The sequence below is a fragment of the Halichoerus grypus genome, chromosome 5 (genome assembly GCF_964656455.1).
Source record: "Halichoerus grypus chromosome 5, mHalGry1.hap1.1, whole genome shotgun sequence".
NCBI classification, from domain to species: Eukaryota; Metazoa; Chordata; class Mammalia; order Carnivora; family Phocidae; genus Halichoerus; species Halichoerus grypus.
The window spans coordinates 58,855,789-58,881,689 of record NC_135716.1 but is presented as its reverse complement, the minus strand read 5'-3'; the positions used below and the strand labels follow the sequence as shown (position 1 = coordinate 58,881,689).

At 47.0% G+C, this 25,901-nt stretch overlaps 1 protein-coding gene and 1 long non-coding RNA gene across 2 annotated transcripts; one reads left to right on the top strand and one right to left on the bottom strand.

Annotated features, from left to right (window-relative positions):
• Positions 1-57: 57 nt before the first annotated feature.
• Positions 58-25,277, bottom strand: SBSPON (somatomedin B and thrombospondin type 1 domain containing). The gene is made up of 5 exons (XM_036082173.2): positions 24,982-25,277; positions 15,300-15,494; positions 6,560-6,650; positions 4,756-4,932; positions 58-2,368 (listed from the first exon to the last, which is right to left on the bottom strand). Exons 1-5 carry the CDS (start codon positions 25,193-25,195, stop codon positions 2,251-2,253), a joined length of 795 nt encoding a protein of 264 aa, XP_035938066.1. The 5' UTR covers positions 25,196-25,277; the 3' UTR covers positions 58-2,250.
• On the top strand, positions 15,460-23,804 carry LOC144381850 (uncharacterized). The gene is made up of 2 exons (XR_013447853.1): positions 15,460-15,580; positions 22,733-23,804. It is a non-coding gene; the product is annotated as an uncharacterized LOC144381850 (long non-coding RNA).
• Positions 25,278-25,901: the final 624 nt, after the last annotated feature.

The window sequence follows — 25,901 nt, the reverse complement described above, 5'->3', positions numbered from 1 at the left end:
GTGTGTGTGTGTGTGTGTGTGTGTATACACACATATATAAACATATATATACACATATAATTTTTTGGTATATTTATTTTTGTTCAAATTACCACGTACACTTTTGAAAAATCAACCTATTAAGTAATTCTAGGGTATGCATATCACTGTAGAATGCCTGTGGCAGGGAACCCAGCCCTTTGTACTCAATGAGAAAGAATACTGAAGAGTTCTTAAATACTTTGATCTTTAACCTTGAAAATAAAACTTTTGGTTCTTCCTTAATCGCTTGGACTACAATTTTCAGTTCTGAACTGTTTCCTAGGACTCCGTTAGAATTAATAACAAGCTTTTAAAAAACACTAATAGTTAAGTCTTCTAGCCTATGAAGTTGTTCTCAAGAATAGAAATAACAAAAATATACTTCACTGTGAAAGTAATAAATGGCCAGCACTAAAAACTAAATACATAAGGTGAAAAATGATTTTATACAACTCAAATATGTTAAATGATATAACACACCCTGGAACCATAAATACAGCAGCTTTATGGCTGATAGTCTCCATATGTATGCCTATCAATTCTGAGGGGTTTTTTAAATTTTGTTTTTGGTGAAATTTTGTTCATTCTCTGACCAGTCCAGAAAATGTTGGTATTTTCAAGTCAAACAAGTAAAGACCTCTTAAAAATGTGAACAGAGAGTTTATTAACTGGTATAAAAATTTTAATTAAGTAACATTAAAATTACCCAGGTATATCTTCAAAAATCTTGCTTTACAAAGGTTAGAAATGGTCTTAAAATGTTAATACTGAACTTACAGTTTAAGGTCCTAACCTTGATGAGACTCAAATATTTTATTATTAATCCCTGAAGAATTTACCATAAAAACAACTCTGACAGTTAAATGAATATATAGTCACAAATACTGCTACCCTCAGCATTAAATATTAGGGACTTTTCCAGCCCTATTAAGTTTGCTATTGTCATTCTTGTCATTACATGTAAGTACCAAGAAATATGTATTTTAGTAAATCATTTGTTAGTGAATAATATTTTATATAAATGAAACTGCAGGAGTTTAAATTTTAAGATGCAGTTCTCCAGAGAAATACCCTAAATTTAAAATTTGTTTCAGAATTGAAAAGGACTTAGCTTTCCCAGCTATCTTTGGCATAGTCAGGTTTTTCATCGAAGCTGAGTCCTGGATGAGAAACTGAGAGTGGGCTCTGTGGCTGACCTGCAGAATAACCCATCCTGAAGCCACTTTGTCTCTGGCTCACTGGTTTTCCAATCATAAAATAGAAGACGAATACTTCTGTGTGTGTGTGTGATCATCGCATTTGTGATAAAATCCACGTCTTCCATAATTTATAACTGCCTTCCACCCCAAACAGGAGAAAATGTATGCTGTAGAAAAAAAGTAGTAAGTTTACTTCAATTAAACTTGAAGTTAGTTTAAACTTAAATCTGAAAGATTATTTTAGTCAGCTTCAAATTTTAAGCCTTGGAAATAATCTTAGGTGCTAATGATGGTAAAATTTTCATAATTAAAGCATTGTTTCATTCATCGGTGCCAAAATTCTCTTCATGAAAATTATAGCATTTAAGGAACTTCTGTTGACCTAGAATGAACATTTGATTGTCAGTTAACCAAAGAAAATTTCTTCTTCAAAAAAGTGTTTTTAACATAGCTGGCGGCTTTTCATTACAAAACGCTTACTAAATCTTAACTTGTCCTGTGAAAATCATTTGTGACTATTTTCTTAAAATCATTATTTCACAATTTATGGAATAATATGTGGGAATCTGTACGTGTGAGAGTATACATATATCCGTATACATTTTTTCAAGTGAGAAGTTTTTAAGAGATTACAGAACAGAAAGAAGGAATGCAAGATTCAAAGCACGGATGCCCTTAAATGACAACTACTCACCAATAAATGGACCATATTGTAGTAATTTTAGTGCAAATGGACATGCATTCTGTGTTGTGTGGGCGACCTCTGAATGAGAGGACTCTGTAGAAGGCCAAGGACACAAAACCACAGGAACCTTTAGGGTAGGTCCTCAATGTAGTAAACATAAAAACAAAGGTACTGGGCATCTTGAGAATGGGCCCGTGCACTTTCTTTCTCTACTTCGGAGTGTGGCAACAACATGTGTTCTAGGGACTTTGGCCAGATGGTTTTTGAAGGTTTATGAAGCACTGAACATGACTTGGTTAGGTTTAGCATGTTGACAAACACACTGTGAAATATTTACATTGCAATCTATATAAAAATAAAACTGTGAACAGCTGGACAAGAACACTGATCTACTCGCCGAACTTTTTTCCAAGTTCCTTGACATCGAGGATTGCCAATTGCTTGCCAATGGAGAGTTTGATTTCTGAAACGATATTTTGAAAATGTTAGTTACGCTGAAAGCAAACCAAAAAGAATTCTAATTTACAGGATCATAAATTGAGGTGTTTTGTTGTTGATCAAAGAATGATCATACCTGGAGTTTTAAAGTGCATTAAAAATTGAAATTGAAAAAAAATGATCACAAACTGAGTTTCCCTTCTTAAGGGTTCTATCAAAACAAGTTACAAATTAATCTCTATTTGAGGATACCCTCTTGTTGAGAGAGCGGTTTGAGGTTACTGTATTCATTTCTCCCACTTGATCTGACTATACGAAGTATTACATAAAGGAAAATGGGCCCCTGTTTCATGTATATTTAAATTAGAGGGGTCTGCCCAAATGAGCTCTTGTGATCCTCAACTCTTTGATTCCATAATAAAAAATGGGAGAAGCAGGAAGAGCAAAGCCAGATTGTTGAAATTATTACTTTTAAAGTCATTGGAATCTCAGCCAGGGTTTAAGGTACTTTCTGAGGACAAATTCAACTACAAATTCACCTAAAGACAAAATATGGATGAGATATTCAGAAAAATATTAAGTCTAAAGATTTGGTTTCTATTTGATATGAATGTCTTACCTACTGTACTGTCCATGTGGTGTACTCCTTACAAAGGCTGTTAGGCACAAGTGACTAGTAAACATAAATTCAAGTTATTAAATATTAAAATATACTATGGGAATAATGACTAGCTGGGAAGGTCCTTCTTTTACTTTCTAATCTGTATTTTTACGAGTTCCACCTGACATACTTAAAACCATAATCCACGTGTGACTTAAATTGGTCTTTGTCCAATAGCTGACCAGCATGAAGTCTACTCTTCTCTTAGGAAGAGTGTTATTATCAGATTTAACTGATAAATGAGTATAGGATTGGGATAGATTTTTCAGAGTCAATTTTTCTGGACTATCTATAGATTCCTGTAGGTTTCTGATCCTGCAAAGCTGAGCCTACCACCCTCTCAGTCATGGTTTTAGGACTACTCCCATTGGGCAGTGGTTCTGAAACATTGCTGTGGGACTGAATCATCTGGGCAGGGGTCAGCAAACCCCAACCCACGGGCCAAATCCAGCCCACCCTTTGTTTTTGTGTGGTCTGTGAGTTAAGAATAGTTTTTTGTTTTTAAAGAAAATCAAAAGAATATGTCATGACACATGAAAATTATATGAAATTCGAATCTTAGTGTCCATAGATACAGTATTTTTATTTTTTTTATTTTTATTTTTTAAAGATTTTATTTATTTATTTGACAGAGAGAGAGACAGCGAGAGAGGGAACACAAGCAGGGGGAGTGGGAGAGGGAGAAGCAGGCTTCCCGCAGAGCAGGGAGCCCAATGTGGGGCTCGATCCCAGGACCCTGGGATCATGACCTGAGCCGAAGGCAGACGCTTAACGACTGAGCCACCCAGGCGCCCTGATAGATACAGTATTTTTAGAATAAAGCCAAGCTCACCTGTTCACATAGAGTCTGGGGATGCTTTCATGCTGTGATAGCAGAGTTGAGCAGTGAGACCAGAGAGCCCACAAAGCTGAAATTATCTACTACCTGCCAACTCCTGACCTAAAAGATGGTTAAAAATCCACCCCCAGGGCACCTGGGTGGCTCAGTCGGTTAAGCACCTTCAGCTCTGGTCATGATACCAGGGTCCTGGGATCGAGCTCTATATGGGGCTCCTTGCTCAGTGGGGAGCCTGCTTCTCCCTCTCCTCCCTGTCCATGCCCTATCTCTCTCTATCTCTGTCTCTCTCAAATAAATAAAATCTTAAAAAAAAAAAAAAATCCACCCCCAAAGATTCTGATTCAGTTCATCTCAAGTGGGGCTCAGGAATCTGTATGTTTTATTTTTTTAAAAGATTTTTTATTTATGAGAGAGAGAAAGAGCATGAGCTGGGGGGAGGGGCAGAGGGAGAGGGAGAAGCAGGCTCCCCACTGAGCAGGGAGCCCGACGTGGGGCTCGATCCCAGGACCCTGAGATCATGACCTGAGCTGAAGGCAGTCACTTAACCAAGTGAGCCACCCAGGTGCCCCAGGAATCTGAATTTTTTGAATCACCATCCCAAGAGGTTCTGATTCAAGTGGTTTTCAAAACACTGCTTTGGAGTGATCAGGTTTCCAGTGGTCATTTGGGAGCATGATATGAACCCCTATATCCAAATTTACCCACTCATCTCTGCTATAGAGCCTCTGAGTCCCATAGTGTAAACTGGGCCCTGGATTCAGGAATCGCTAGACAGAGGGTTCTCCTTAACTTGGTGTTTAGACTCCCAAATCACGCCCTGATATGCTACGTAACAGTCTGCTGTTCGGGACACAGGACAGATCTCTCCAAATGAAAAATAAGGAACATCCTTCAAACAGTGTTCCTCCCTTACCCATCTGAGTCCAGGCCATCTCCGGAACAGCGAAGGCTCACAGAGTTCATAGCTGGGGGTTGACAATCGACGCACACTGTGTACCCCTCTCGGAGATACTGCATCCATCGAGTCAGGGGGCGATTTTCCATAGCGCAGTGATGAGTCAATGACTCTGTCTTGAACTCCATACAGTATCTAGAGTAGAAAACGGGACACTTGCCCCTGCCGTAATGAGAGACAGCCTAACGCTGTAAAAAGTCTTAGGAAGCCTGCGAGCCCCACGGACATTTGACGGACTGGAGAAGGTGGTCTGGTGCATCCTCACAGGCTATGCACCGGCCACAGAATGCCTTGTAAAGTTTCTCATTTGCCGAACTGTGATGATGACGGTGCCCGACTGGCAACTACAGTGAAGCTTGGGGCTCTATTCCAACCCCTGATTGAGTTACCTGGTCAAAAGGAGTCTGCAGAAATTTGGATATACTGTTTCCTATCTAATCTAACCACCACATTGTGTATAAAAAGCACATTTCAGTAAGCCCTTAATAACTTTGCTGATAAAGAATAAGAGAAATTGAATAAGAACTTGCTGAGTCTTAAGTCTGAGAACGTGTGAGCCCCTAGAGGGCTGGTCCTCAGTGCCCTGCCCGACACCCATGACTTTCTGCCCCACAGACGTTCCCAGGGACCTTCCCCATGCTCCCCACCCGGCTCACCTGCTGGATCTGGGCTAATGATGAGTTTGGACTTGAATCCAAGCATCAAAGTTATATTGGGCATCATAGATAAAAGGAAATGGGAAGCTGGAGACGTTTTTCTGTGACAGAGGCTAGTGTCACCTTACACTGAACTGTGGAAATCTCTAGTACTATAGTGACTAGACTCCGAAGGCCTGGGGGGAGCATCCAGACATGGGTGAATACTTTAGAGTCTTGTACTAAAAAGCAACATAATTTTACAATTCTTCAGGGAAGCAAAACATAGTAAAACTCCTGCATGTTGTGTTTTTGGTTCTAATTAAGCTCCAGTGGGCTAGTTTCTTATCCATAGAATTATGAGCTGTCCTAGGTTAGACGGAAGGTGATTGGAGGGTCTGCTTCCGCGAGCTTTAACAGGGGTAGACCATTTATTAGGCACGGTTAGGTACTGAGGTAAGAAATTCTATGGCGAAGCTTCAATCAACTTTAGTCAGACAGCTTAACCCAGACATCTCTTCATTATTTTCTCATTAAATTCTCCTTACAACGCCATGTGGTAGGCATTCATATTCTCATTTTTCAGGAAGAAAACTTGAGGTGGGACAGCACATCCAGGGTCTTACGGCTAGTGCATGGCCGTGGGGGGGGTGGTCTGAACATGCAGCAGACTGGGGTCCCTCTGCTGACAGCTGAAGAGCAGACTTCAGGTAACCATGGCTTACCCAGGCTGTGCCTTCTGTCCTGACAGAAATCCTCAGAGCTGATGTGTGGGCCACTTTCAAATTAACCAAACACAGGTGGTGCTAGAGTCCATATTCTCCTAATGACTCTAAGAGGAACATCCTGAGTACGATTGATAAAGTGATACCATCATTTTATATAGCGTGTTTCTTGTTGATGAGACCTCAGAGACAAATCTTTGTGGCCTCACAAAAATAGGGAAGAGACAAGTAGGTCCCAGCTTTGTGGTAAAAAGTCATGTTTTACCCAAAGTCAACAAACAAGTAACAGAAGAACCCCCATCACACTAAGACAAGCTTTGCGGGCTGACTTGGCCATACACCTGGAAAAGCATAAGCTGAAAAACCCAAACCAAACCATACAAAACAAAAACACTAAATTACCCGGGGTCCTCTGTGACTGTAGACCACTGTGGAGAGGCGGCTTGTCTTGTTCTCTCCTTGTTGAATGCAGAGGTAGTTATAAAGGCAGGGACTAGGAAAGAGAGAAGGGCGTTGGACACATGCAGCCTAAAGTACTCGGAACGACCTTTCCCAAACTTGATGTCAATCCTGTCTCGAGCCCCCCATCCCTAAGTGCAAAGGGCCGCGGCACACCACCAGGAATGGGACGGGGCCAAGTTACCGTGTCCCCAGAACCCAGTTCGAAGAAGATTTGTGTGCACGCCGATGGGCAAAGAGAACTGCAGGCCTCTGACAGGCAGGCTTGCCCTTGGTAATAAGTTGATACTGTGTGAAAGGGGAGGAAGGGGGGCCAGAAATAAAAACCAAGAGGAAGTAGTGAAAGATGCAGGTAAGCCAGGGGGAAAAGGAGGGAATGGAGAAAGGGAGAAAAGATCTTTATTTTTATTTACTTATTTTTAAAGATTTTATTTATTTATTTGACAGAGAGACACAGGGAGAGAAGGAACACAAACAGGGAGAGTGGGAGAGGGAGAAGCAGGCTTCCTGCCAAGCAGGGAGCCCGATGCGAGGCTCGATCCCAGGACCCTGGGATCATGACCTGAGCCGAAGGCAGACGCTTAACGACTGAGCCACCCAGGCACTCCGGGAGAGAAGGTTTTTAAAGATGAAAGGAAGAGAAATAGAAGAGAAAAGGGAAAGACAGGAAGAATAAAGTAGAAGAATAGGAGGGAGAAAGGACAGAGGAAGAAGACAAAAGAGAGAGAAGAGGGGATGTAAGGAGAAAAAAAGACCACCAGAGAGAGAGGAAATGTGAAAAGGAGAAAACAGAAGTACCAAGGGAAGAGGTGTGAGTGCCCCCCCACAAGGTCCTCGCGACCCCAGCCCGGAAGCTTCCCCGCCTGCCTTGTGGCCTCAGGGTGACTGCCTGGTGCCGGCCAGCACAGCATCCTCCCCATGTCAACCCTCAGCCTGGTGGGGGGGTGGGGCGGTGTGGGGAAGGAAAGTCGGATTGGTCCTCCCCTCCCTGTCCCCAGCCCCAACCCAACTCCGACGCTCTGGCCCGGAGAGAAGAAAGAGAGCCAGGAATCCTCCCACCTCTGCTCTCTCCTTTCACTGATTTTGTTTGTGTGCCTCCTTCCTGTTGGCCGCTAAGTGTGGGGAAGTGTCTGATGCTAGGTACGTACAGCACCTGCAGATAACCTCCCGATGCCACTCTGGGGTCAACTCAAGGAAGGCAGGGTTTTGCCCTGTTCATCACTGTGGCCTCACACGTTGACACACTCAGTAAGTACATAGGCAACGAATGGTGGCTCAATGAGTGAATGAAGTCACGGAATTGCCACCAAGCCTCCGGGTCCTACCTCCCTGTGGTCTTCTGTTCCTACACTGAGCCCTGTGGCTGAGATGACTCAACAATCCTTCCTACCTTTCGTTTCAGAAACTGGACTGTCCCAGGAAGGGTAGAGACCAGCTGATGTTGGCTCGTGCGCTGCCAGAGTCATCATCAATGTGAGCAAAATGGCAAGAGGGCTGCAAAACAGATGCGTCAAGCCTACGTGTTCATTTGACCTGGCCCCTTACTGGCTCCTTTCGGCCACAAGATGGCAGCCCGAATTCTTTTTTAGATTTTCTCAGGGAGGCCTTTTGCTATGACTAGGGAATGTAAGACCAGAGTGGCCAAACACCAGGTAGTCACCTGCTCCTGAGAGTTGCAGGTATCCTTCTTGTCCTACGTAGTTTGGTGCTTAATCTCTTTGGTGTGAAAATTACTCCCATCTAGCATTAGCCCTCAGAGTCCCAGCTGTGAGATTCTTCCTTGCTGCGCTAACAAGTTTAATTGTTTTCCAGAGAACATGCCACTCCTTCTAAATGTGACCATAGCTTTGGGACTTCCCAAACCTGTGGACAGAATCAGAAAGAACAAGGGAGCGCATGTATGTTAGGAACTTACTGTTTCTCTTAGATCTAATTCTCTGGAACACAAACATCGAAAGGATTTTCACTTTCCCACGTATTGTTTCCATTTCTGTTCTTCTGACGCATTTAAGAGTTTATTCAGCAAGTGAAGAATACAATTGCTGCTCAGTCCACGTGGCATTGGACCAGTCAAACTATGAAATTTTCAGGATGTGTTTCTTTAGCTCAAAACATGTATTTGATCTCCTTATTTGTACCGCATGTATTATTACAGAAGTTCAAAGGCAACGCACTTAATATATAGCTTGGGGCAGGGAGGGGAAATGAGGTTAGGAGGTAAAGGGCAAGTATATGATTATAATATCTGATATAAAATCCTTAGAAAAAGTTCTGTAATAATAATAATAATAATGAAAGCTAACAATGATACACTTCTAAGTTTCCAGGCATAATGCTGAGCACCTTTCATGTGTGAATGCATTTAATTCTTACAACCACCCTCTGGGATAGGTCCTATTATTTCCCCATTCCACAGATGAGGAAACTGTGGCACAGAGAGGTTAAGGAAGATGTTCAAGGCTCCCACCTAAACACGGCAGTGTCAGCAGCATCTCTAAAACCATGCTCCTCACTGCCTAGAGACTCTTGCAGTGTAGATCACAATGTTTCATTGTTTTAGGCAGCATATTTCCTATGAATTGCTTAAATTCTGTTTTATCTTCCCTTTCTGTCCCTAATGTGTCCTTAATATGAAGTAACTTTAAAGGAGGAAAGGAACATTGTGAGCCCCTACCTCGTGTCCCTTCAGGCCCCCCGGGGAGAGGGGGAGGGTTGAGATGGGGCCTGGGGCCGCCGGGGTGGGGGGCGGGCTCGCGGTGGGCCCAGATTAATGCCTGCTAGGACAGCACCTTGTATGTTTCCAGCCTGCTTCTTTACAAAGTACCTTCTCATCCTCTGTGACTGGTCCCCACATAAGCTTTGTGAAGAGGTGCCCTGATGTGTTCTCAGAAAACTGAGACTCAAGGACGTTAAAGGAAGGGAAAATTCACAGTAACTGATGAAGCAAGGACCCCAACACAGAAGATTGCTTCTAGTTTTTCGATCTCCTGTCCACGTTCAGTGCCAAGCCCCTGCAGTACGTAAGACCTATCCTAAAAGCCAGCCAGTAACCCCAGGCCATGTGTCTTCTGTGTCCTGCCCCGTCGAGCCCTGGCTTGGCTCAGTGGCACATTCTACTGAGAGGGGGCACTTCCTCCTTGAACCACAAACCTCCAGAAACCAGACCAGCAGCCACATTGCTTGGGGGTCTCTGAGCCAGCGTGACTTTTTAATATCTCCCCCCAGTTTAATTTCCATTACTTAAGAGTGGTAAGTAATTTAGAAATTATTTTTGCCTTCAGTCCCACTGCTGCTTATGTGTGGAAGAACACAGCCAGGTGCCCGGGGACAAAGCCTCGCAATAAAAGCCAGGTCCCCCATCTTCCCCCTTCCTGGCAACAATATCCAAATGTAATAGATTCTGTGTTAAGAGGCCATTTGCCAACTTTTCTGGCGTCCTATCAGCCTACCATTGTTCGGTTTTACAACAGCTCCACTTCTAAAAGCATGGCACCACGCATACTTACTTTGAACATGAAAATAAATTGAATTTGCTCAGGGAATTTCATAAAGCCCTCTGACACAATGGGGTGTCACCAAGGTAGGCTTAGAACCACTGGTCTGTAGGTATAGTGTAAAAGGGAACAGAATGAAAATGTGACAAATAACAGCGGCCCAGAAGCATACAGCTTATGATACACATCGATCTCCTTTTAGGAGGAGTCAGCATGTACAACTAATACAATAATAGGGCTTTTTGGATTTGTTTTTATGATAAAGATAGAGTCAAGATCTGCATTAAAGGAAATGGAAAAAATTCAATAACTACTTGATCATTAATAAGAGAGCTTCGGTGATCCTGTTTCATTCACGGGTCTCACAGAGCCTTTCTAGTTCTATACTTAGTTACCAGAACCTGCAATTGCAATTTTAGCTCCAATGATAACAGGAGCAGTGAAGCAATATCAAGAGGGAAAACCCTACAGGATTTAGAGCCCTGAGATCCAGGGTTAGATTCTGAAAGTCCTTCACAAATGCTGTTACCTCCCTGAGCTCCAATGTCCTCTTGGTCTCAAGGATAATGAGGCTGTCCCCTTTTCAAGGTCAGCAGGATACTGGCCCCACCAAGATTTCCACACCCTAATCCCCAGGACCTATGAATATGTTATGTTATTTCATAAGGAAGAATTAAAGTTGCAGATGGAATGAAGTTTGCTTCTCAGTTGGCCTTAAAATGGGGAGATGATCCCCGCTTTTCTTGGTGGGCTGAGTGTAATCACAAGGGTCCTTCAAAGAGGAAGAGGAGGGGCGCCTGGCTGGCTCAGTGGGTTAAGTGTCTGCCTCCCGCTCAGGTCAAGATCCCAGGGTCCTGGGATCGAGCCCTGCATCGGGCTCCCTGCTTGGTGAGGAGCCTGCTTCTCCCTCTCCCTCTGCCTGCCGCTCCCCCTGCTTGTGCTCTCTCTGGCAAATAAATAAATAAAATCTTAAAAAAAAAAAAAAAGAGGAAGAGAAAGGTGTTACTACAGAAGAAAGCACAGCGATGCAATGTAGCTGGCTGTGCAGAAGGAGGCAGGGCCTTGAGGAGAGAAATGGTGACCATCTCTGGATGATGGAAGAGGCAAGGAAACGGATTCTCCCCCAGAGCCTCCCTAAAAGCAACGCAGGCCCTGCCAACGCCTTGCTTTTAGCCCAGGGTGACCTGGGTTGCACTTCTCTCCCACGGAACCCTGAGATAATACATTTGAGTTGTTTTAAGCCACAGCGTTTGGGGTAATTTGTGACAGTGGCCGTAGGAAGCGAGCACGCTCTCCTACAGGATCGCTATGAGCGTGAATCAGTAATGTCGATAAAAGCTCTCGCCCTGCAGCTGTGAGGGCCTGCTCCGCCCTGCATCCAGGCCTCCCGCCCTGCCAACAGCAAGTCCAGTGGAGCGGGGAGGCGGGCACAGGTGGCGCGCAGCCGGACGGAGAGCCCCGGCTGGAGGAAGGCGCTCCTTCTCCGTGCCTCCACACCAATCTGCCCATCCTTCTATCACGGCGCTCGCTCAGCACCCTGAGCTGGAGTTGGCTGATAGGTTTGGTATTCGAGTCTGCATCTCCAGAACCCAGCATAGCGCTGGCTGTAGTAGATGCTCAGTGAACCTTGAATGAATGACCCACGTAAATGAATGTGTGGGAACTGCGGTGACACAGGGCTCAGGGCAATCCACCAAACTGCATTTTCGCGTCACTGCTCTTGTTTCCCTTTTGTTGTCCATCATTTTCCCAGGTGTATTCCACAGAACACTAGTGATTTGGTGAGATCCCCTGGGGAAAGGAGCCATTTAATCCAATAAGGTGGGAAAGCATCGCATATCCTATCTCCCTCCTGTAGAATGAAAATGCTTATTAGCATAAGAAAGCCTCTGAGAAGTTCTTCCTTAGAGAAAATGGTCTGATTTACCCCACGTTTTCCTGACTAAACCCCTGTTTTGCATTTGGGGGCCTCTGCCCTCAGGAAAGTGGCATGTAAGGGATCCAGCTATGAGTCAAGGGCTGAGGGAAGAGGTGTGCACCCACACTTGGGTTAGAGCAGCGCTTCTGGAACGTCGGTGAGCAGCGGAGTCCCCTGGACACCCGGTTACAAGCACTGTGCTAAGGCCAGCGCCAGCGACCCTGATCTCGTGGGTCTGGGTGAGGCCGGAGGAACTTGCCTTTCTAACAATTTCCCAGCTGAGGCAGACCCTGCTGGAATATTCGAGGGGTCCTGTCTTCCCTGACCAGCTTGTGATAGCAGTCATCATTTCCACGGAATTACCATAGGAACGTGCATCTCAGGAACGCAAGTCAGGGCTGCAAATGCCAGGAGAGATTTCTCCTCTCTTCCCAAACTGGGTTTTATCTCACCTTATTAGGAAAGGCGGCCACTGAGCACAGATCTGTCCTGTTGGTGTTATTTCTAAGTCACGAACACCTTGTGGGGAGTCACCTATGAAGACTGCTGCTTTATAAAATCCTCTTACTGGAGCTTGGTGGGAAGGGTGGGTGAGAGGGGTAATTTGGGAACACGAGAACATGTGGAGATGGACAGGCCCGGGGGCTTTGCCCAGAGGACAGAGGAGAGGACACCTCCATGCAGAGACGAGAACCCTGGGCAGCAGCGTGTGGGCCCAGTGCTCCCTGGTGCCCTTGGCCCATGTTCCATAGCGTCCTCTTCATTGACCTTCCTGTCCCTTTTCCCATGACCTGCATTATGCTGTTATAAAGAGATACGGGGCTGCAAAGGGGTTCTGTGACAGCCTGGTGTAGCCCTAAAGAGTCAAACGTACTTAAGATCTCCTTTCTAGCAGCCAGACCCAGTAAATGAGCAAAGCAGCTGCTTCCTGATAGATCAGCTATAGGTTTTAAGAGTCATCCAAAAAACCAATAATGTCCTACAACGACATCCTCCCCGAGTCTTTTCTGTCGTGCTCTGCAGAGTACATGAGCTGATTGTGGTTTTGTTCCACGACTGTTTCTGGGAGCACTAAATTATTTCCCTGGGAGCTTCATCTGACTGCCGTGTCCACGAGACACCTCCCCCCTGGCCCTTCCATTAGCCACTCCCCTACCAGAGGCATCATTTCAAATCATAGATCTGACCACATCAGAAAATGCTACAGTAGCTCTCCAGGGCTCCTAAGATAAAGACCAAAATCCTAAATGCAGAGCTCAGGATGGACGCTTCCCCTCTCAATGCCAGCCCCACTCTCTGTGTTCCCCAGACTCCAGCCTTCCTTCAGCCTCGCAAATGGGCCTTTGCTTCCCCGGGGTTAGAGAGATGAGCCCAAGATGGTCTCTAGGTTGTTTACTTCTGCACAGCGGGCTGACAACTGTTAGCCCCAAAGCCTACTGGCAGCAAACTCAAATTTTTATGCATCCAAATTGTTTTTCTTTTTAAAGATTCATTTATTTATTTTGAGAGAGAGAGTGCTTGAGCGAACATGGGGGGAGGGGCAGAGGGAGAGAGAGTCCTAAGCAGACTCCCCAATGAGCACAGAGCCCCATGCGGGGCTTGATCCCATGACCCTGAGATCATGACCTGAATGGAAACCAAGAGTCGGCCCCTCCACCAACTGAGCCACCCAGGCGCCCCCCAAATTGTTTTAAAAATTGCCAAACAAGCAGATTTTTAGCCATTTAGGCCCTGCCTGCTTTACATACCCTGTGAAACCAGACCTGGCATCTGCTGGCCATCGATGAGCTAAAAAGCCTTGGAGTTGTAAGACTCCAAGCTGCTACCACCCTTGCCCTTCGAAACTCTCTGACCCAGAGACTCCCGACCATGCTGCTTAGTTGCCATCCCCTAGACACAGAGCCCCTGGCAGATTCCTCTCCTCCCCCTCTGGATGGTGGTCCCCACACCATAGCCTCTGGACTTCCGCTTCTCTTGCAACTCTGTCCAAGCACCAACCAAAAAAGCTTATTGTGGATTACCGCCTCTTGTGGTCCGGTTTTTCCTACATCAGCCCTCAAATCCCTCGAACCCCTATACCTGACTACCTGGTTCACCATGCCAGTCTCTGTCTGGGAAGTTGTACATTTCTCCGCCTTACCTCCCCCTCCTTAGGGAAGTCCCTTCCCTTCTCCACTCCTGTGGCTCCCCTCCTCCCCCAAGACCTGGGGAAATCAGCTTATTACACACACTCATAGCTCCAAACAACTCACTTGTTCAGGATCAGTTGCACCAAACTGCAGCTGTAATTTTCTGGGACTGATTTCCTAAGATCATGATTATCACCCCCCACCCCCCACCACACTGCGATCTGCATGACAGCAGGCTCACGTCAGCTTATGTCACCAATGGAACCCTGGCACCCAGCCCAGTGCCTGGCAACCAGTAGACTCTCAATAAATATTTGTGCATAGAGTGAAAAAAAAGGAGCAAAATGGCTTGATGAGTGTCATGTTGGTATAAACATTTCCAAGTTCCTATAAAAAAACACATGACCTTTGTTATCCTGAGAAGTCAGTGTTGCGCGCTATCAGATTCAATCGAGGTCAACACATTGGTGTTGGTCTTTTGGCTTATTTCTTTGTGAGATTTGTACAGCTCCTGACTCATTCATCGGCGGAATTCTGGCCCCTCCACTGGCCACTCCACAACCAGAATGATCTTTTCAAATCACAAATCTGATCACATCAGCCCCAGTGCAGTCAGCTGGAGAGGAGGAGCAGGTGTTTTATGAGAATAATTTATCACTGCTTAGGAATTAATAATTTTTCTATTACCTTCACACGTGTGTGATGAGCCGACCTGACTACCCAGGAATTAAAGGTGCAAGATGAATACTTACCTTATGGACACTTACTATCCGGTGTGGAATACTGTCATCCTACCTAAAGTCCTTTGTCGCCAGCTTGAGTTTGCCAAGCATCGCAACGCACGTGTCCTTTCCGCGGAGGGCACGCACAGAAGTGGGGGGCCACCCCGGGGTTAAGAACACACCAACCACGGAGAGGGTGGAGTAGGGAGGCCCTGATGCAGCTGACACTCACTTCTTTATCAGGCATGTCCTGCGCTTCCTATCTGGGTGGCCTGGCCCATCCCACTCCCCCGCCGCGCACGGAACTCCCCCCTCACCCCCCCACTCCCCACCCCCCGCTCGGCACATGGCCTTTTAGGGGAGGACGAGATGGAAAGTCAACACAGACAACAAAGGCGGCCACCGTGAAACCCTCGGTACCGAAGGAGTGCCCGCAGTGCTGGCCCTGGGGCGTCGAGTAGTCCAGGCAGCCGGCTCTCTCTTCCAGGGGCGGGCAGGGCGCGCCGCCGTTCCGGGGCTCCTGCCGCACCCGGCGCCTCCGCACGCGGGCCGCGGGCTGGCACTGGTCGGCGCAGCCGCTCCAGGGGCTCCACTCCCCCACGATGCACGGGCGAGCTGAAAAACAGCACGGCGGGGATGGGACTCTCGGCTGGGTAAGCCCAGCCGCCGGCCAGGCTGCGCCGCCAACACCAACAGCCGAGGTTAGCCCTCGCAGACCGTGCTTTGACTGCGCCCTGTGTGGGGCGGGGGCGGCGGGGGGGGGAGGCACGGTCTCAGCAGGGCTCAGTGGACAGGGATGGTTAGCTGGTACCCCGCACCTCTTCGGGGCAGATGGGCAGCTCTTCTGGGGTCATGAGGGTGGGTCTGAGCCAGGGACGCCCCCGAGTTAAGAGAGTGACGCCTTCGGGTACTTCCTCATACTCTGTGGGCTTAGGTAAGATCTTTGCTCTTACAGTTCCTTGATTATAACTTTATCCTCCCCTGCCAGAACATTTTTATTGTAACAGCAATACGTATTCATTGTAGAAAGCATCGAGGGAAAAAATGTAAAAGAAAATGCCCAAGTCACTTCTTATCCCCAAGTGTGTCTCTCCATCAGTCATGGGTTAGGGCCACCCCAAAGGACCTCTAGACTTGGGACTTCTCTTAGGTGCTCTATTCTCATCCTCCATGGCTCTTAGACCCCTACACAGCAGAGTTGGGGTTTGCCGAAGAGCAATGAGAGCCTACAGAGGTAAAGACTGGGCTTTCATGGTCAGGCGTGAAGGGCAGGTCTGGGGCAAGAATTTGGCTATAGTGACAATTCTCTGGCCATGACTGGAAAATCTATGTGGTTGCATACTTAACTTTCCCATTGAAAGTCCTAACAAATCTTTTAAAATGAATATAATGAGTTTTTCAGTGGAATTACTTCAGGACTTGAGATTGTTTATAAGAAAAAGAATAAGAAAACAAAAGATGTACCTCCGAACTAGAGGCCCAAATTCTTTCTTTCCCACAAAATGTGACCCACTTTCCCTACCATCCTCATACTTTCAAGCTTAAAGTCTTCACCAAAAAAGCACTCTAACTTCTCTGAAATCTTGACTTGGACTGCTGACAGTTTGTACTTGAAAACTCATTTGACCTCTCAGCACACTCTCTTTAGGGTTCATGGATTTTGGAAGACCAATCCTTTGGCAGCACGCAGCTCACCCTGACATGAAAAGGGTCCCATACAACATAAACATCTGTCAGTAATTCAAAAACTTCAGACTGTTTTAAAACATGCTTTTATTAATCATCTAAAAACTCACAGGCGTCCCACGTCAGGTAGGTAAGGAAGCAAGGGTGAGGCTCGTGAGACTTGTCGCCCATACCTGCCACACACACACCTTTTGGAAAATCAGTAACAGGCCACTTTCTGCTCTTGTCATTTCTTGTGGATCTTTCCCCTTTTATTTTCATGATCCCATGATTTCACTGGGCCCTAGAGCCACACTGAAAGAGACTGCCTGCTGGGCTAGGAGCTGAATGAGAAGCACTCCCTCTGGCCTTAAGTCTTCCAACAACTCTCTCTGTCACCCAAATCTCTTCATCCCTGAGCCTAGTTAGTCTTGCCCTGATGTGTTGGCCTTGAACGACGCTTAATATTATACTTTAAAAAAACAAAATGGGACACTTATTTCAAAGATTAATATTGGACATCACTATAGAATACAACTTTGCCGTGGCATTAACTCAGAATTTAGTAATATGGCCTCGGTTTGAAGACACTCTATCCATACAGTAAAAGATGATACTGGGGACAGTTTTCTGAAAGAAGCTAGTTTCTCGGTATTTCTTCAACATTTGTGTCTCATGTGCAATGTTTATTTATTTTATTTGGTTTGCTCCACAATTAACATCCCCAAATCACAGAATCACTGAATCAGTTGTTGTTCCTATCAGTTAACATTTGACCTCGGAAAATGCTTTGTCTCATATTTCCAATCCATGACTTTAACAGCTTCATAAAGAAAATCAGAAAGTTCTGGGTCCTGAGCATCATCTTGACGGCTTCATTATAAGACAAAATGAAAAAAAGTTCACATAGAATTATACAAGTATAAAGGGGTTCCAAAAAATATTTTGAGTTGGAAGGCGAATCTGAGGTATTTATTCCTATGTTACACAAAAGATTATATTCATGATTAACTTGTGAACTTCTGATTGTTTGGAGTGCAATTCATCATAGATCATAAGAGATCTTTGGCCACAGAGGCTAGGGGAAGTACGAGAACTTCTGACAGATTTATCATCTCAAGTCATATATTACAGCTGCATGACACACATTTCCTTTGAATTATTCCATTAGTATTCACGTCTATAGCCAGCATGTCAAAATATTCTTTCTTAAAATCTGACTTTCTCAATCTTCACATTTCCCTAGTTATTACTGGAGGCCAATAGACCTAGTGAGCAACGTGATCATCCCTGACTCCAAGCTCATCCCAGCTTCCCAAAGTCCTAATGGTTAGGACTTAATGACATCATCCCATCCCTTTTAGAAGAAAAAGAAGCTTAGGCTTAACGGATGCCAGAATGCTCGGCAAGCTGTTTTCTTTTTTCCTTTGTTTAAACTCAATATAATATTCAGGTGGAGTTTCCCAGAAGCAGACTCATAAAGACGTGGATTTCAATGCAAGTAATTTATTTGGGAGTTGGTCCCAAGAAGTGCAATAAGAGCAGAGACAGAGAAGTAGGCACAGAAGAGAACAGAGACATAGATCCCTAAGTTCCTGCTTTAGGCCCAGTGGGCAAGCCTGGCTCTCAGCTCACTAGGAAACGAGATAATGGATAGATCCAGAGTACAAGGAATTATCAAGTCCTTTCTGGAGTTCTGGCTAGTCCCTCTTCCTCAAGAGCTTTCTGGTTATCAAATGTCCCTACCACAACCACGAGGAGAATGGCCAACAACAGAGAAATACGTTATATATTTCAGTAGGGAATCTGCCCAAAGCAAGAGTAGAGCACCTTTTCACATGTCCTCACAGGGATAGCCAGTCATATCCAAGTACAAGTACCTTAAAAGATTTTCCACTAAGCTTTAAATGTATAATAATAATAATAATAATAATAATTAAAACTCTCTCAGTGCATTGCTATTGAATTTGGAAAAAAATCAAACTCTTCACTGCAACCGACAAGGTGCTGGGTGAGCCAGCTCGTGTCCCTCCCCTCCCACCTGGAGTTGCCCCCCCCGCTCCAAGCTCCAGCCAGTCTGGCCTCCTTACACCAACTCTGTCACACTCCGGAACCTTGGCCGTGTGTCCCTCTGATGGGAATGTTCTTCCCACATGGGGCATGGCTGGGGTTGGTTCATCCTTTAAGTCCCAGATGAATTATTCAGGGAGTCCTTCTCTGGCCAGATTATCTAAGGACTCTCCCAGTACCACCTCCAGCCTCCCACCTGCCACACCTGAAAATTACTTCCTCTCAGAGCTCAGTGTTCCTTGCTTTCTAATATCTCCCTAATTCATAATTACATAGTTTACATATTTATTTACTTTTTTATTGTCGTTGAGCTTTTCATTTCGTGCCTGGTGCTTGGCACATGGTAGGTGCTCAATAAATATTTGTTGAATGAATGAGTGAATGAAAGAAATGGCATTGGACAAATTCCTCCTCCTTCCTAAACAAATTTTCTACATTGAAACAGATTCTGGTTTGTTCATATCATTAGTTAGAAGCCAAAGCACTGACTAAGGCTCCAGAGTGGGAAAGGAAAGCCGGCTGAAGGACAGGAGCAAAATAAATCAGAAGCTCCCAGAGCCAAAAATATGGGAATTCTTAACAAGGTAAGAGCTGTCTGGGCTCTCCCGGCAATGGTGGCCCCGAAAGGTGTCCCTGGAAGGAGCGTGGCTCTCTGTGCCTTCAGGTTATGTAGATCCCAGCTTCTCCTGGCAGCCACAAATCCTTCAAATGCTTTTAAATCCATTTATAGCTCCTGCCAGTACCACATCTTGAAAATAACAAGCTTGTTTCATTTTATTATCGTGGCATGGAGCGGTATTTCCTCTTATTTGATCCAAATTTCCCTCACTCAAGAATTTCAGAATATGGTGAAAAAAAAAAACCCATCTATGTTTATCTTATCCATGCAGCTCAGGGACTTCATGTCTCAGGAGGTGTCCTTTCCTCTCTAGCAGGAACCTTTCAGGTTGATGACTCTAGCTGTGGGACCCATCTTTCTAGAGCCACCCCCCCCCCTCAGAATTACCAGTGGGCCCTCTCCAGGTCCATTCACAGCCTCTGTGAGCAGGAGCAACCAGAACTAGACACACTATCCTCAGTCTTAGGTGCCAAAAGGTAACTAAAAAACCCATCTTCTACTCTTTTTCTTGATGATAACACACACACACACACACACACACACACACACACACACACACACACTCACAGCAACAAACTGAGCTGACAGCTGATCCTTCCTTTCCTACATAGAGTTTGGGCTCTTTCGTCTTAATATAAAACCTTGCCCTCATGTTCATGCAGTGTCTCCTTGACTAATCACGGATCTGGCCCTGCCTGCTTGGCTCTTTGCTGCCTTAAAGTTTAAGGCCACCCACGAGCAAGTGCTTTCTCCCTCACGTTGTTAAGTTCAAATAGTCCTAAGTCATTGCTACGAAAATATTCTTCTTGCACTTTACCCACACCAGTAGCATTTACGAATAGCTTTTGTTTCTTGACATTCTGTGGAAGAAAAATAAAGCAGCCCCTTCACTCACTCACTCACACACAGACACACACACAGACACACACACACACACACACACACACCCCTCATGGTAACATGATTTTAAATGTCATAGGCCTTTTTCTCTTTCCTCATGTATCCCCTTTTCTGAGAAATCTTGTCAAATCTTCCCTGAAGGTCAAATGAGACTACATTGCCCAAGTGCCTATTTACCACCCCCTCTGAACTCCAATAAAATGATCAAGTATTTTTTTCCTCTTGCAGAAACCATGTTATCTGGCCCCCAGTGGGTTTTTGTTTTCTTTTGAGATATTAACTGGACAAGTTCATGAAATCCTAGAGGGACAATAAAAAGGACTCCCTCATTAGAAAAAAACAGAATTTTATACACCATGTAAGCCCAGAGAAAAAGGGCATACAAATCATAAAGATAATTATGCTTTTACTCGGTAGTCAGTGTCCAGGTGAGTTGTGTTCTTCTTTTGTGCATTTCTGTATTTCCCAAGTTTTCTGCAACAAACATATTTTGTAGACAAGGAAGGAAAGAGTCGTATTTAAAAGGACAGGTGGCTCCAGCCCAGCTGGGGGTGCCCTCTGCAGCCACAGATAACATCCCCTCGGTGGAATGACCCTTCGGGCTATTGAGACAAACATAATTCAGTGACACCACCATGGCTCTCAGGGGGGCAGGACACACTTCTTTGCCCTTGAGGAGTATCAGTCAAAGGAGAGAGAAGGCTCACTCACTCCACCAGTATTTATCTGGGGCTTGACCTGCCAAGTACACAGCTTCTCATAAAGCCTCAGTCCTTGGAGGGTCAAAACATAACGTTTAAACATAAGGGCTCTGGACTTAGAGTTCCTGGGTTCAAATCTCACTCCATCACTTGTTAGCCATGTGACTTGGGATGAATCTCCCAACCTCCCAGCGCTCTGATGACCACGGCGGTGGGTTGGGAGACTTAAGTAAGACTAGAACTGTGAGGTGCCTGGCACGGAGGAAGTGTGGCAGAAGGGTTAACAACTTTACCCTCCTCCACTGAATGCCCAGGGCTGCGGCCCAAGCCTGCAAAGTCAAGTCATGTTGAATGCTGGCGCCAGGCCCTGCTCATTTTTCCTACAGAGACAAAGGCAGGGGAAGCCACATGCTGTCTCTCAGGCCGCTATGGTTCCCAGTAAAGCCTCAACTTTTCTAAATCACCGTAGACGGTGACATCCTTCCTCTGCATGAGTTTTGGAGCCCATATTTTCCAGTACACTTGCCCTTTCTCCTTCCAGGTATGTGGTTAGCAGATTTGGGCCAGTTAGGTTTCTAGATTCCCCGGGAAATCTACGTGAAAAGACTGGCTCACACGGGCTACTCAATGTTTGCCCTGCTCCCCTTGGGTTCATTATTACTCTTTCCTGAATTTGCTCATCAAAAAATCCAGTGCAGCCTACTGTTTCTATGATCTTAGAATGAAGACTCTAGGAACCCAGGTGATGAGCTAGAGACCGGGGCGTTGTGAGCCTAATAAAGGAAGCCTTCTAAGAAATTCGTCCAGGGCAGGTAACTTGGATCTGTGTCCTCCTTTACCTCTCCCCTGGTCAGGCACAGCCAATGGAGAATTTTCTATTCCTTTTTTTTTTTTGTGGGGGGGGGAGGGGTATAGAGATATATAATTGGTGTTGAAACCAATACCAACATCATAATGAGATTTTTCTGAGATCATTTGTTTCAGAACAGATATTTTTGGCAGTTCAGTAATTCCACAGATCCAATAACTTATTTTTATTTTCACTAAGTAAAAATAAAAAGTCCTATTTAGAAAAAGAAATTCCAGCATTTCATCTCTTAGCTACACCAAAAAAAAAAAAAAAAAAAGTCTTTACAAAGAAGAAAAAAATCAGAAGGCAGAGAAATAAGGCATTCTTAGTTCTACTGACACAGCTTTTTGGTTCACATGTAACGTAATTTCAGTCAAAAAGGTTTCAGATGGCATCGACAGGTAACATAACATTGGGTAAGGAGAAGAGATCCTAAGGGGCAGAACGGTTCTATGTCTACGGAGTGACCGGCGGGCCCTGAGCTGCCGAATGTTGATATATTTAGGAATCAATAACAACCATGCATGGGGCGCCTGGGTGGCTCAGTCGTTAAGCGTCTGCCTTCGGCTCAGGTCATGATCCCGGAGTCCTGGGATCGAGCCCCGCATCGGGCTCCCTGCTCCGCGGGAAGCCTGCTTCTCCCTCTCCCACTCCCGCTGCTTCTGTTCCCTCTCTCACTGTGTCTCTCTGTCAAATAAATAAATAAAATCTTTAAAAAAAAAAAAAAAAAAAAAAAATAACAACCATGCACAGCAGATGTGGCAGATGGCAGCCCGAAGTCGGACAGCCGTGGGCTCAGACGTCACTGTGCTGCCCATTCATGTTAACTTAGTGATGGGAGAGCCCTGGGACACCGCAGCTCCTGAGTCTGTACGACGCTCCGGCAAGACCAGGGGAGAATGCACAGCCAGGACGCCTGGCCGGGGCTAAGGAGATGGAGCATCTTGGCTCCGCCATGCCCCTTCTCACCCTCAGCTCGGCAGAGCAAGCAGGCCAACTTCCAAGTGGCCAACTTCCAACTGTCTCTATTTTCTCCTCTCCTCCCCAGAAACTCCAGGCGCAGAAGATTTACTCAACGAGGAGCCTTTTCGGTCCCGTGTCTGCTTCTTCGAGGGCCTTTGAGGGCCTCCGCTAACTCCCTGGGGAAGGGCAGTTTAGGCTGAATATGCTCCTTTTAAAAATTCTTTTGGGCTCCTTTCTTTTTCTGGTTTCAGCTCCCATGCCCTCCGCTCGCTCGCAGCTCTTCCTCAGGCGCCAAGGTGCCGGGACTCCTTGCTGAGCCCTTCCCAAGATGGTCAGGTCATCTCTTCTCTGCTCCTCCTTACCCAACACATCCCTGCTCCAATGAGAGGCTCTTTGCTTGAACAGTTCAACCTCCTGCACCGAAAAGACAGGATTTATTTGTGACCAAATGAAGACTTTGAGGACTCTGCCACCCCTCACTGGAAAGCCAGTTCTTCTCATGACCCAGGGCTGTCCTACGCATGCCTCTTCCGTGCCTGAGTCTCTCCGGGTCCAGCTGGGTTCGCCTCCTGCCCTGTCCACCGGCGTAGCCTCAGGACCGAGCCCAGTTCCCGGCACCAAAGGCAGACACCCACAGGTGCTGCGAGTGACCACGTGATGCTTTCCTGCTAGAATTCTCCTTCCCCTTCTGGAGACTTCCTGCTCATTCTCCAGGACCATGCTTGCACGTTACTTCCTCCGGGAAGTTTTCCTTGAATCCCTTGGGTCTTCCGAGTTTTCCCTTCCTAGCCTCCTGGACCCCTCATTTGGGCACCAAGCATGTTGTAGGTGGTTCGCAGGGGTAGTGCCCTGCTTGACTGTGAACTCGTAGGGAGCAGAGACTGTGTCTTCATCTTCTTTGTAGCCCTGTGCTTCCCACAGGGCAGGGCACATTATCTGATCTACGGGAAGACAGGAGTTTGCATCGAATGCTCTTCAGACGCCCTGGGGACCCTGGGCCCAGGGGCACTGCATTTCCTAAATAACTGACTCTTCACCTTACTTGAGTAGTAAAATACCCTGGCCTTGAAGCAGGAAAGGGAGAGAGGCTTATCAAAAAGAGGATCAATATTTGTAGGTTAATCATTAGCTTTCAAACAGGATCAAAAAAATCTTCATGTTTTTCAATTGTGTTCTTCCAGGAGCAGATCTGGGTGCTATCTTGCCTGGGGCTGGTGGCCTCTTCCAGCTTCTTGACAGGGCATCCGATTCCCCAAGTAATGACACAGACCTGCGGGTTATTCTCCCAAGAAGACGCCAAGGATATCAACGCGGGGATCCTTGAGGCCAAACCCTAACATACATGAGGCATATGAGCAGGGAACAAGGTTACTTTTATTTCTAGAGCTGGCTTCTCTCAGGTAAACCTTGTTCTTTAGGACTATACTCACCATTTCTTCATCTTTTAATTTACTTAAATCAGCATCTATTGAGCCCTTGCCAGGGGCTGTGATACTGTGGGAAATTGAAAGATGCAAAAGACTGACCCTACAGGAAAACCAGCAGGATTAAAACATAATAGGAACCCCCAGATAAAAACCTTCATCATGCTATAGAGATAAAATTGAATTCAAAGAGCATATCAAACACCTCCTGGGAGAAAGGGGCTGTGGCACATGCTGGAGTCCAGAAGTGAGGACCGCTGTGGTCTTCCAAGAACTTGTTCTGCAGAAGTGGGTACCCTACCAGAGCGAGCCCTGGGCACCCAGTGGGGTAATTACACATCCCTTCCCTTTGCACGGCTCACAAGGCCCTGAAGATCCCTGAAGGTTAACAGAATGAACGCAGTGGAGCCTGGCCCAAGGACATGCCATCTTTCCAGGTAGGAGGGGGCCCTATCAGGCTCGTGTTCCTGAACCCCACACACTTCCAGGAGAACAGATAGCTCCAGCCCCTTCCATCCAGGTTCTCATGGGGAGAGGTGCTTTGGAGTGCTATGTGTAGATGGAGAGGACTGGGGGATCCCTGGATGGAGGGGGCTGGAGGGCCCTAGGATAGATGGAGCTGGGTGTACGTGGATGGAGGGAGGGGTCTGGAGGACTCTAGGATGGGGTGGGGGGTAGGAGCTGAGTGCACCTAGATGAAGGAGCCTGGCGGACTCTAGAATGGAGGGAGGTGTACCTGGATGGAGGGGTGAGGGGTAGGCCAGGATAAACGGTCGGGACACGCCAGGATGGAAGGGGCCGGGGGGATCCTGGCTCCCGGGCTGCGGTTCTTGGTGTGGGATCCTGTACCCCTTGGCTGCTGGCGAAGGGCTGGCGCCCCCCGCCCCCCTCCCCGGGCCCCGCCACCCACCTGGGCATGCCCTGGCGTAGTCGAAGCAGCAGTCCCCCGTGAGGCGGCAGGCTTGGTCGCAGAAGCACGTCCCGTAAACCCTGTCCAACCTCCAGCCGAGCACGAAGCAGGCGGCGTCCCGGCCCGGGCAGCAGCGCCCCGCCTCGGCGCAGCCGGCCAGGGTCCCCGGCCACAGCCGCGCCAGCGCGCACAGCGCCATCCACAGGGTCCTCATGGCCAGCGCTCCGGCGGCGCCTGCCACGCCGCAGAGCTTCGGGAGAGTGGTGAGCGCGTCCGAGAGCGGCGGGCCCGAGCAGCCCGAGCGGCCGGCGACGCGCAGCCCGGCCCGGCCCTGCCCCGCGCCCGGCCCCCGCCCTCCGCGCCGCCCCTCCCCAGCCCTGGCGGCGCGCCGGTCCGGGCGGGTGCTGCGGCTGCCCCCTGCCAGGCGGAGAGGGCGCGTCTCCCCGGGGCGCCCGGCCATCAGCGCTCGGAGCACCAGCCCCCTGCCCGCCGCCAGCCCGCCCGCGGCCCTGCGCCCCTCGCCCGCGGGACCGCCCCGGGAGAGAGCCGAGCAGCAGGTGCTCGGGGATCCCCGCGACCCAGGGAGCGTCGGGTCCGCCAGCAGCTCGGCCAGGGAGGCCACATTTCCTGCCTCCAGCCTGTTTCCTAACGCCTGGGGTCACGTTCATGAGTGGGCATTTTACTCTCAAACTGGACACGAATAGCGCTTGATGCGCAACAAACGGGTCTCCGCCGCACAGTGTGAGCGGGGCACCCTGTCTTCGCCCAGGAAAACTCATACTGTATTTTTTTCCGGGACACCAGTCCCCGCGGGCCACAGAGGCCCCTTAGAAGCAAGGAAATAACACCAAAGAAGCATCCTTTCTTTGCTATATTTTATGATGAGATTTTCCTGGACCAAGAAAATGCCACTTTGATTC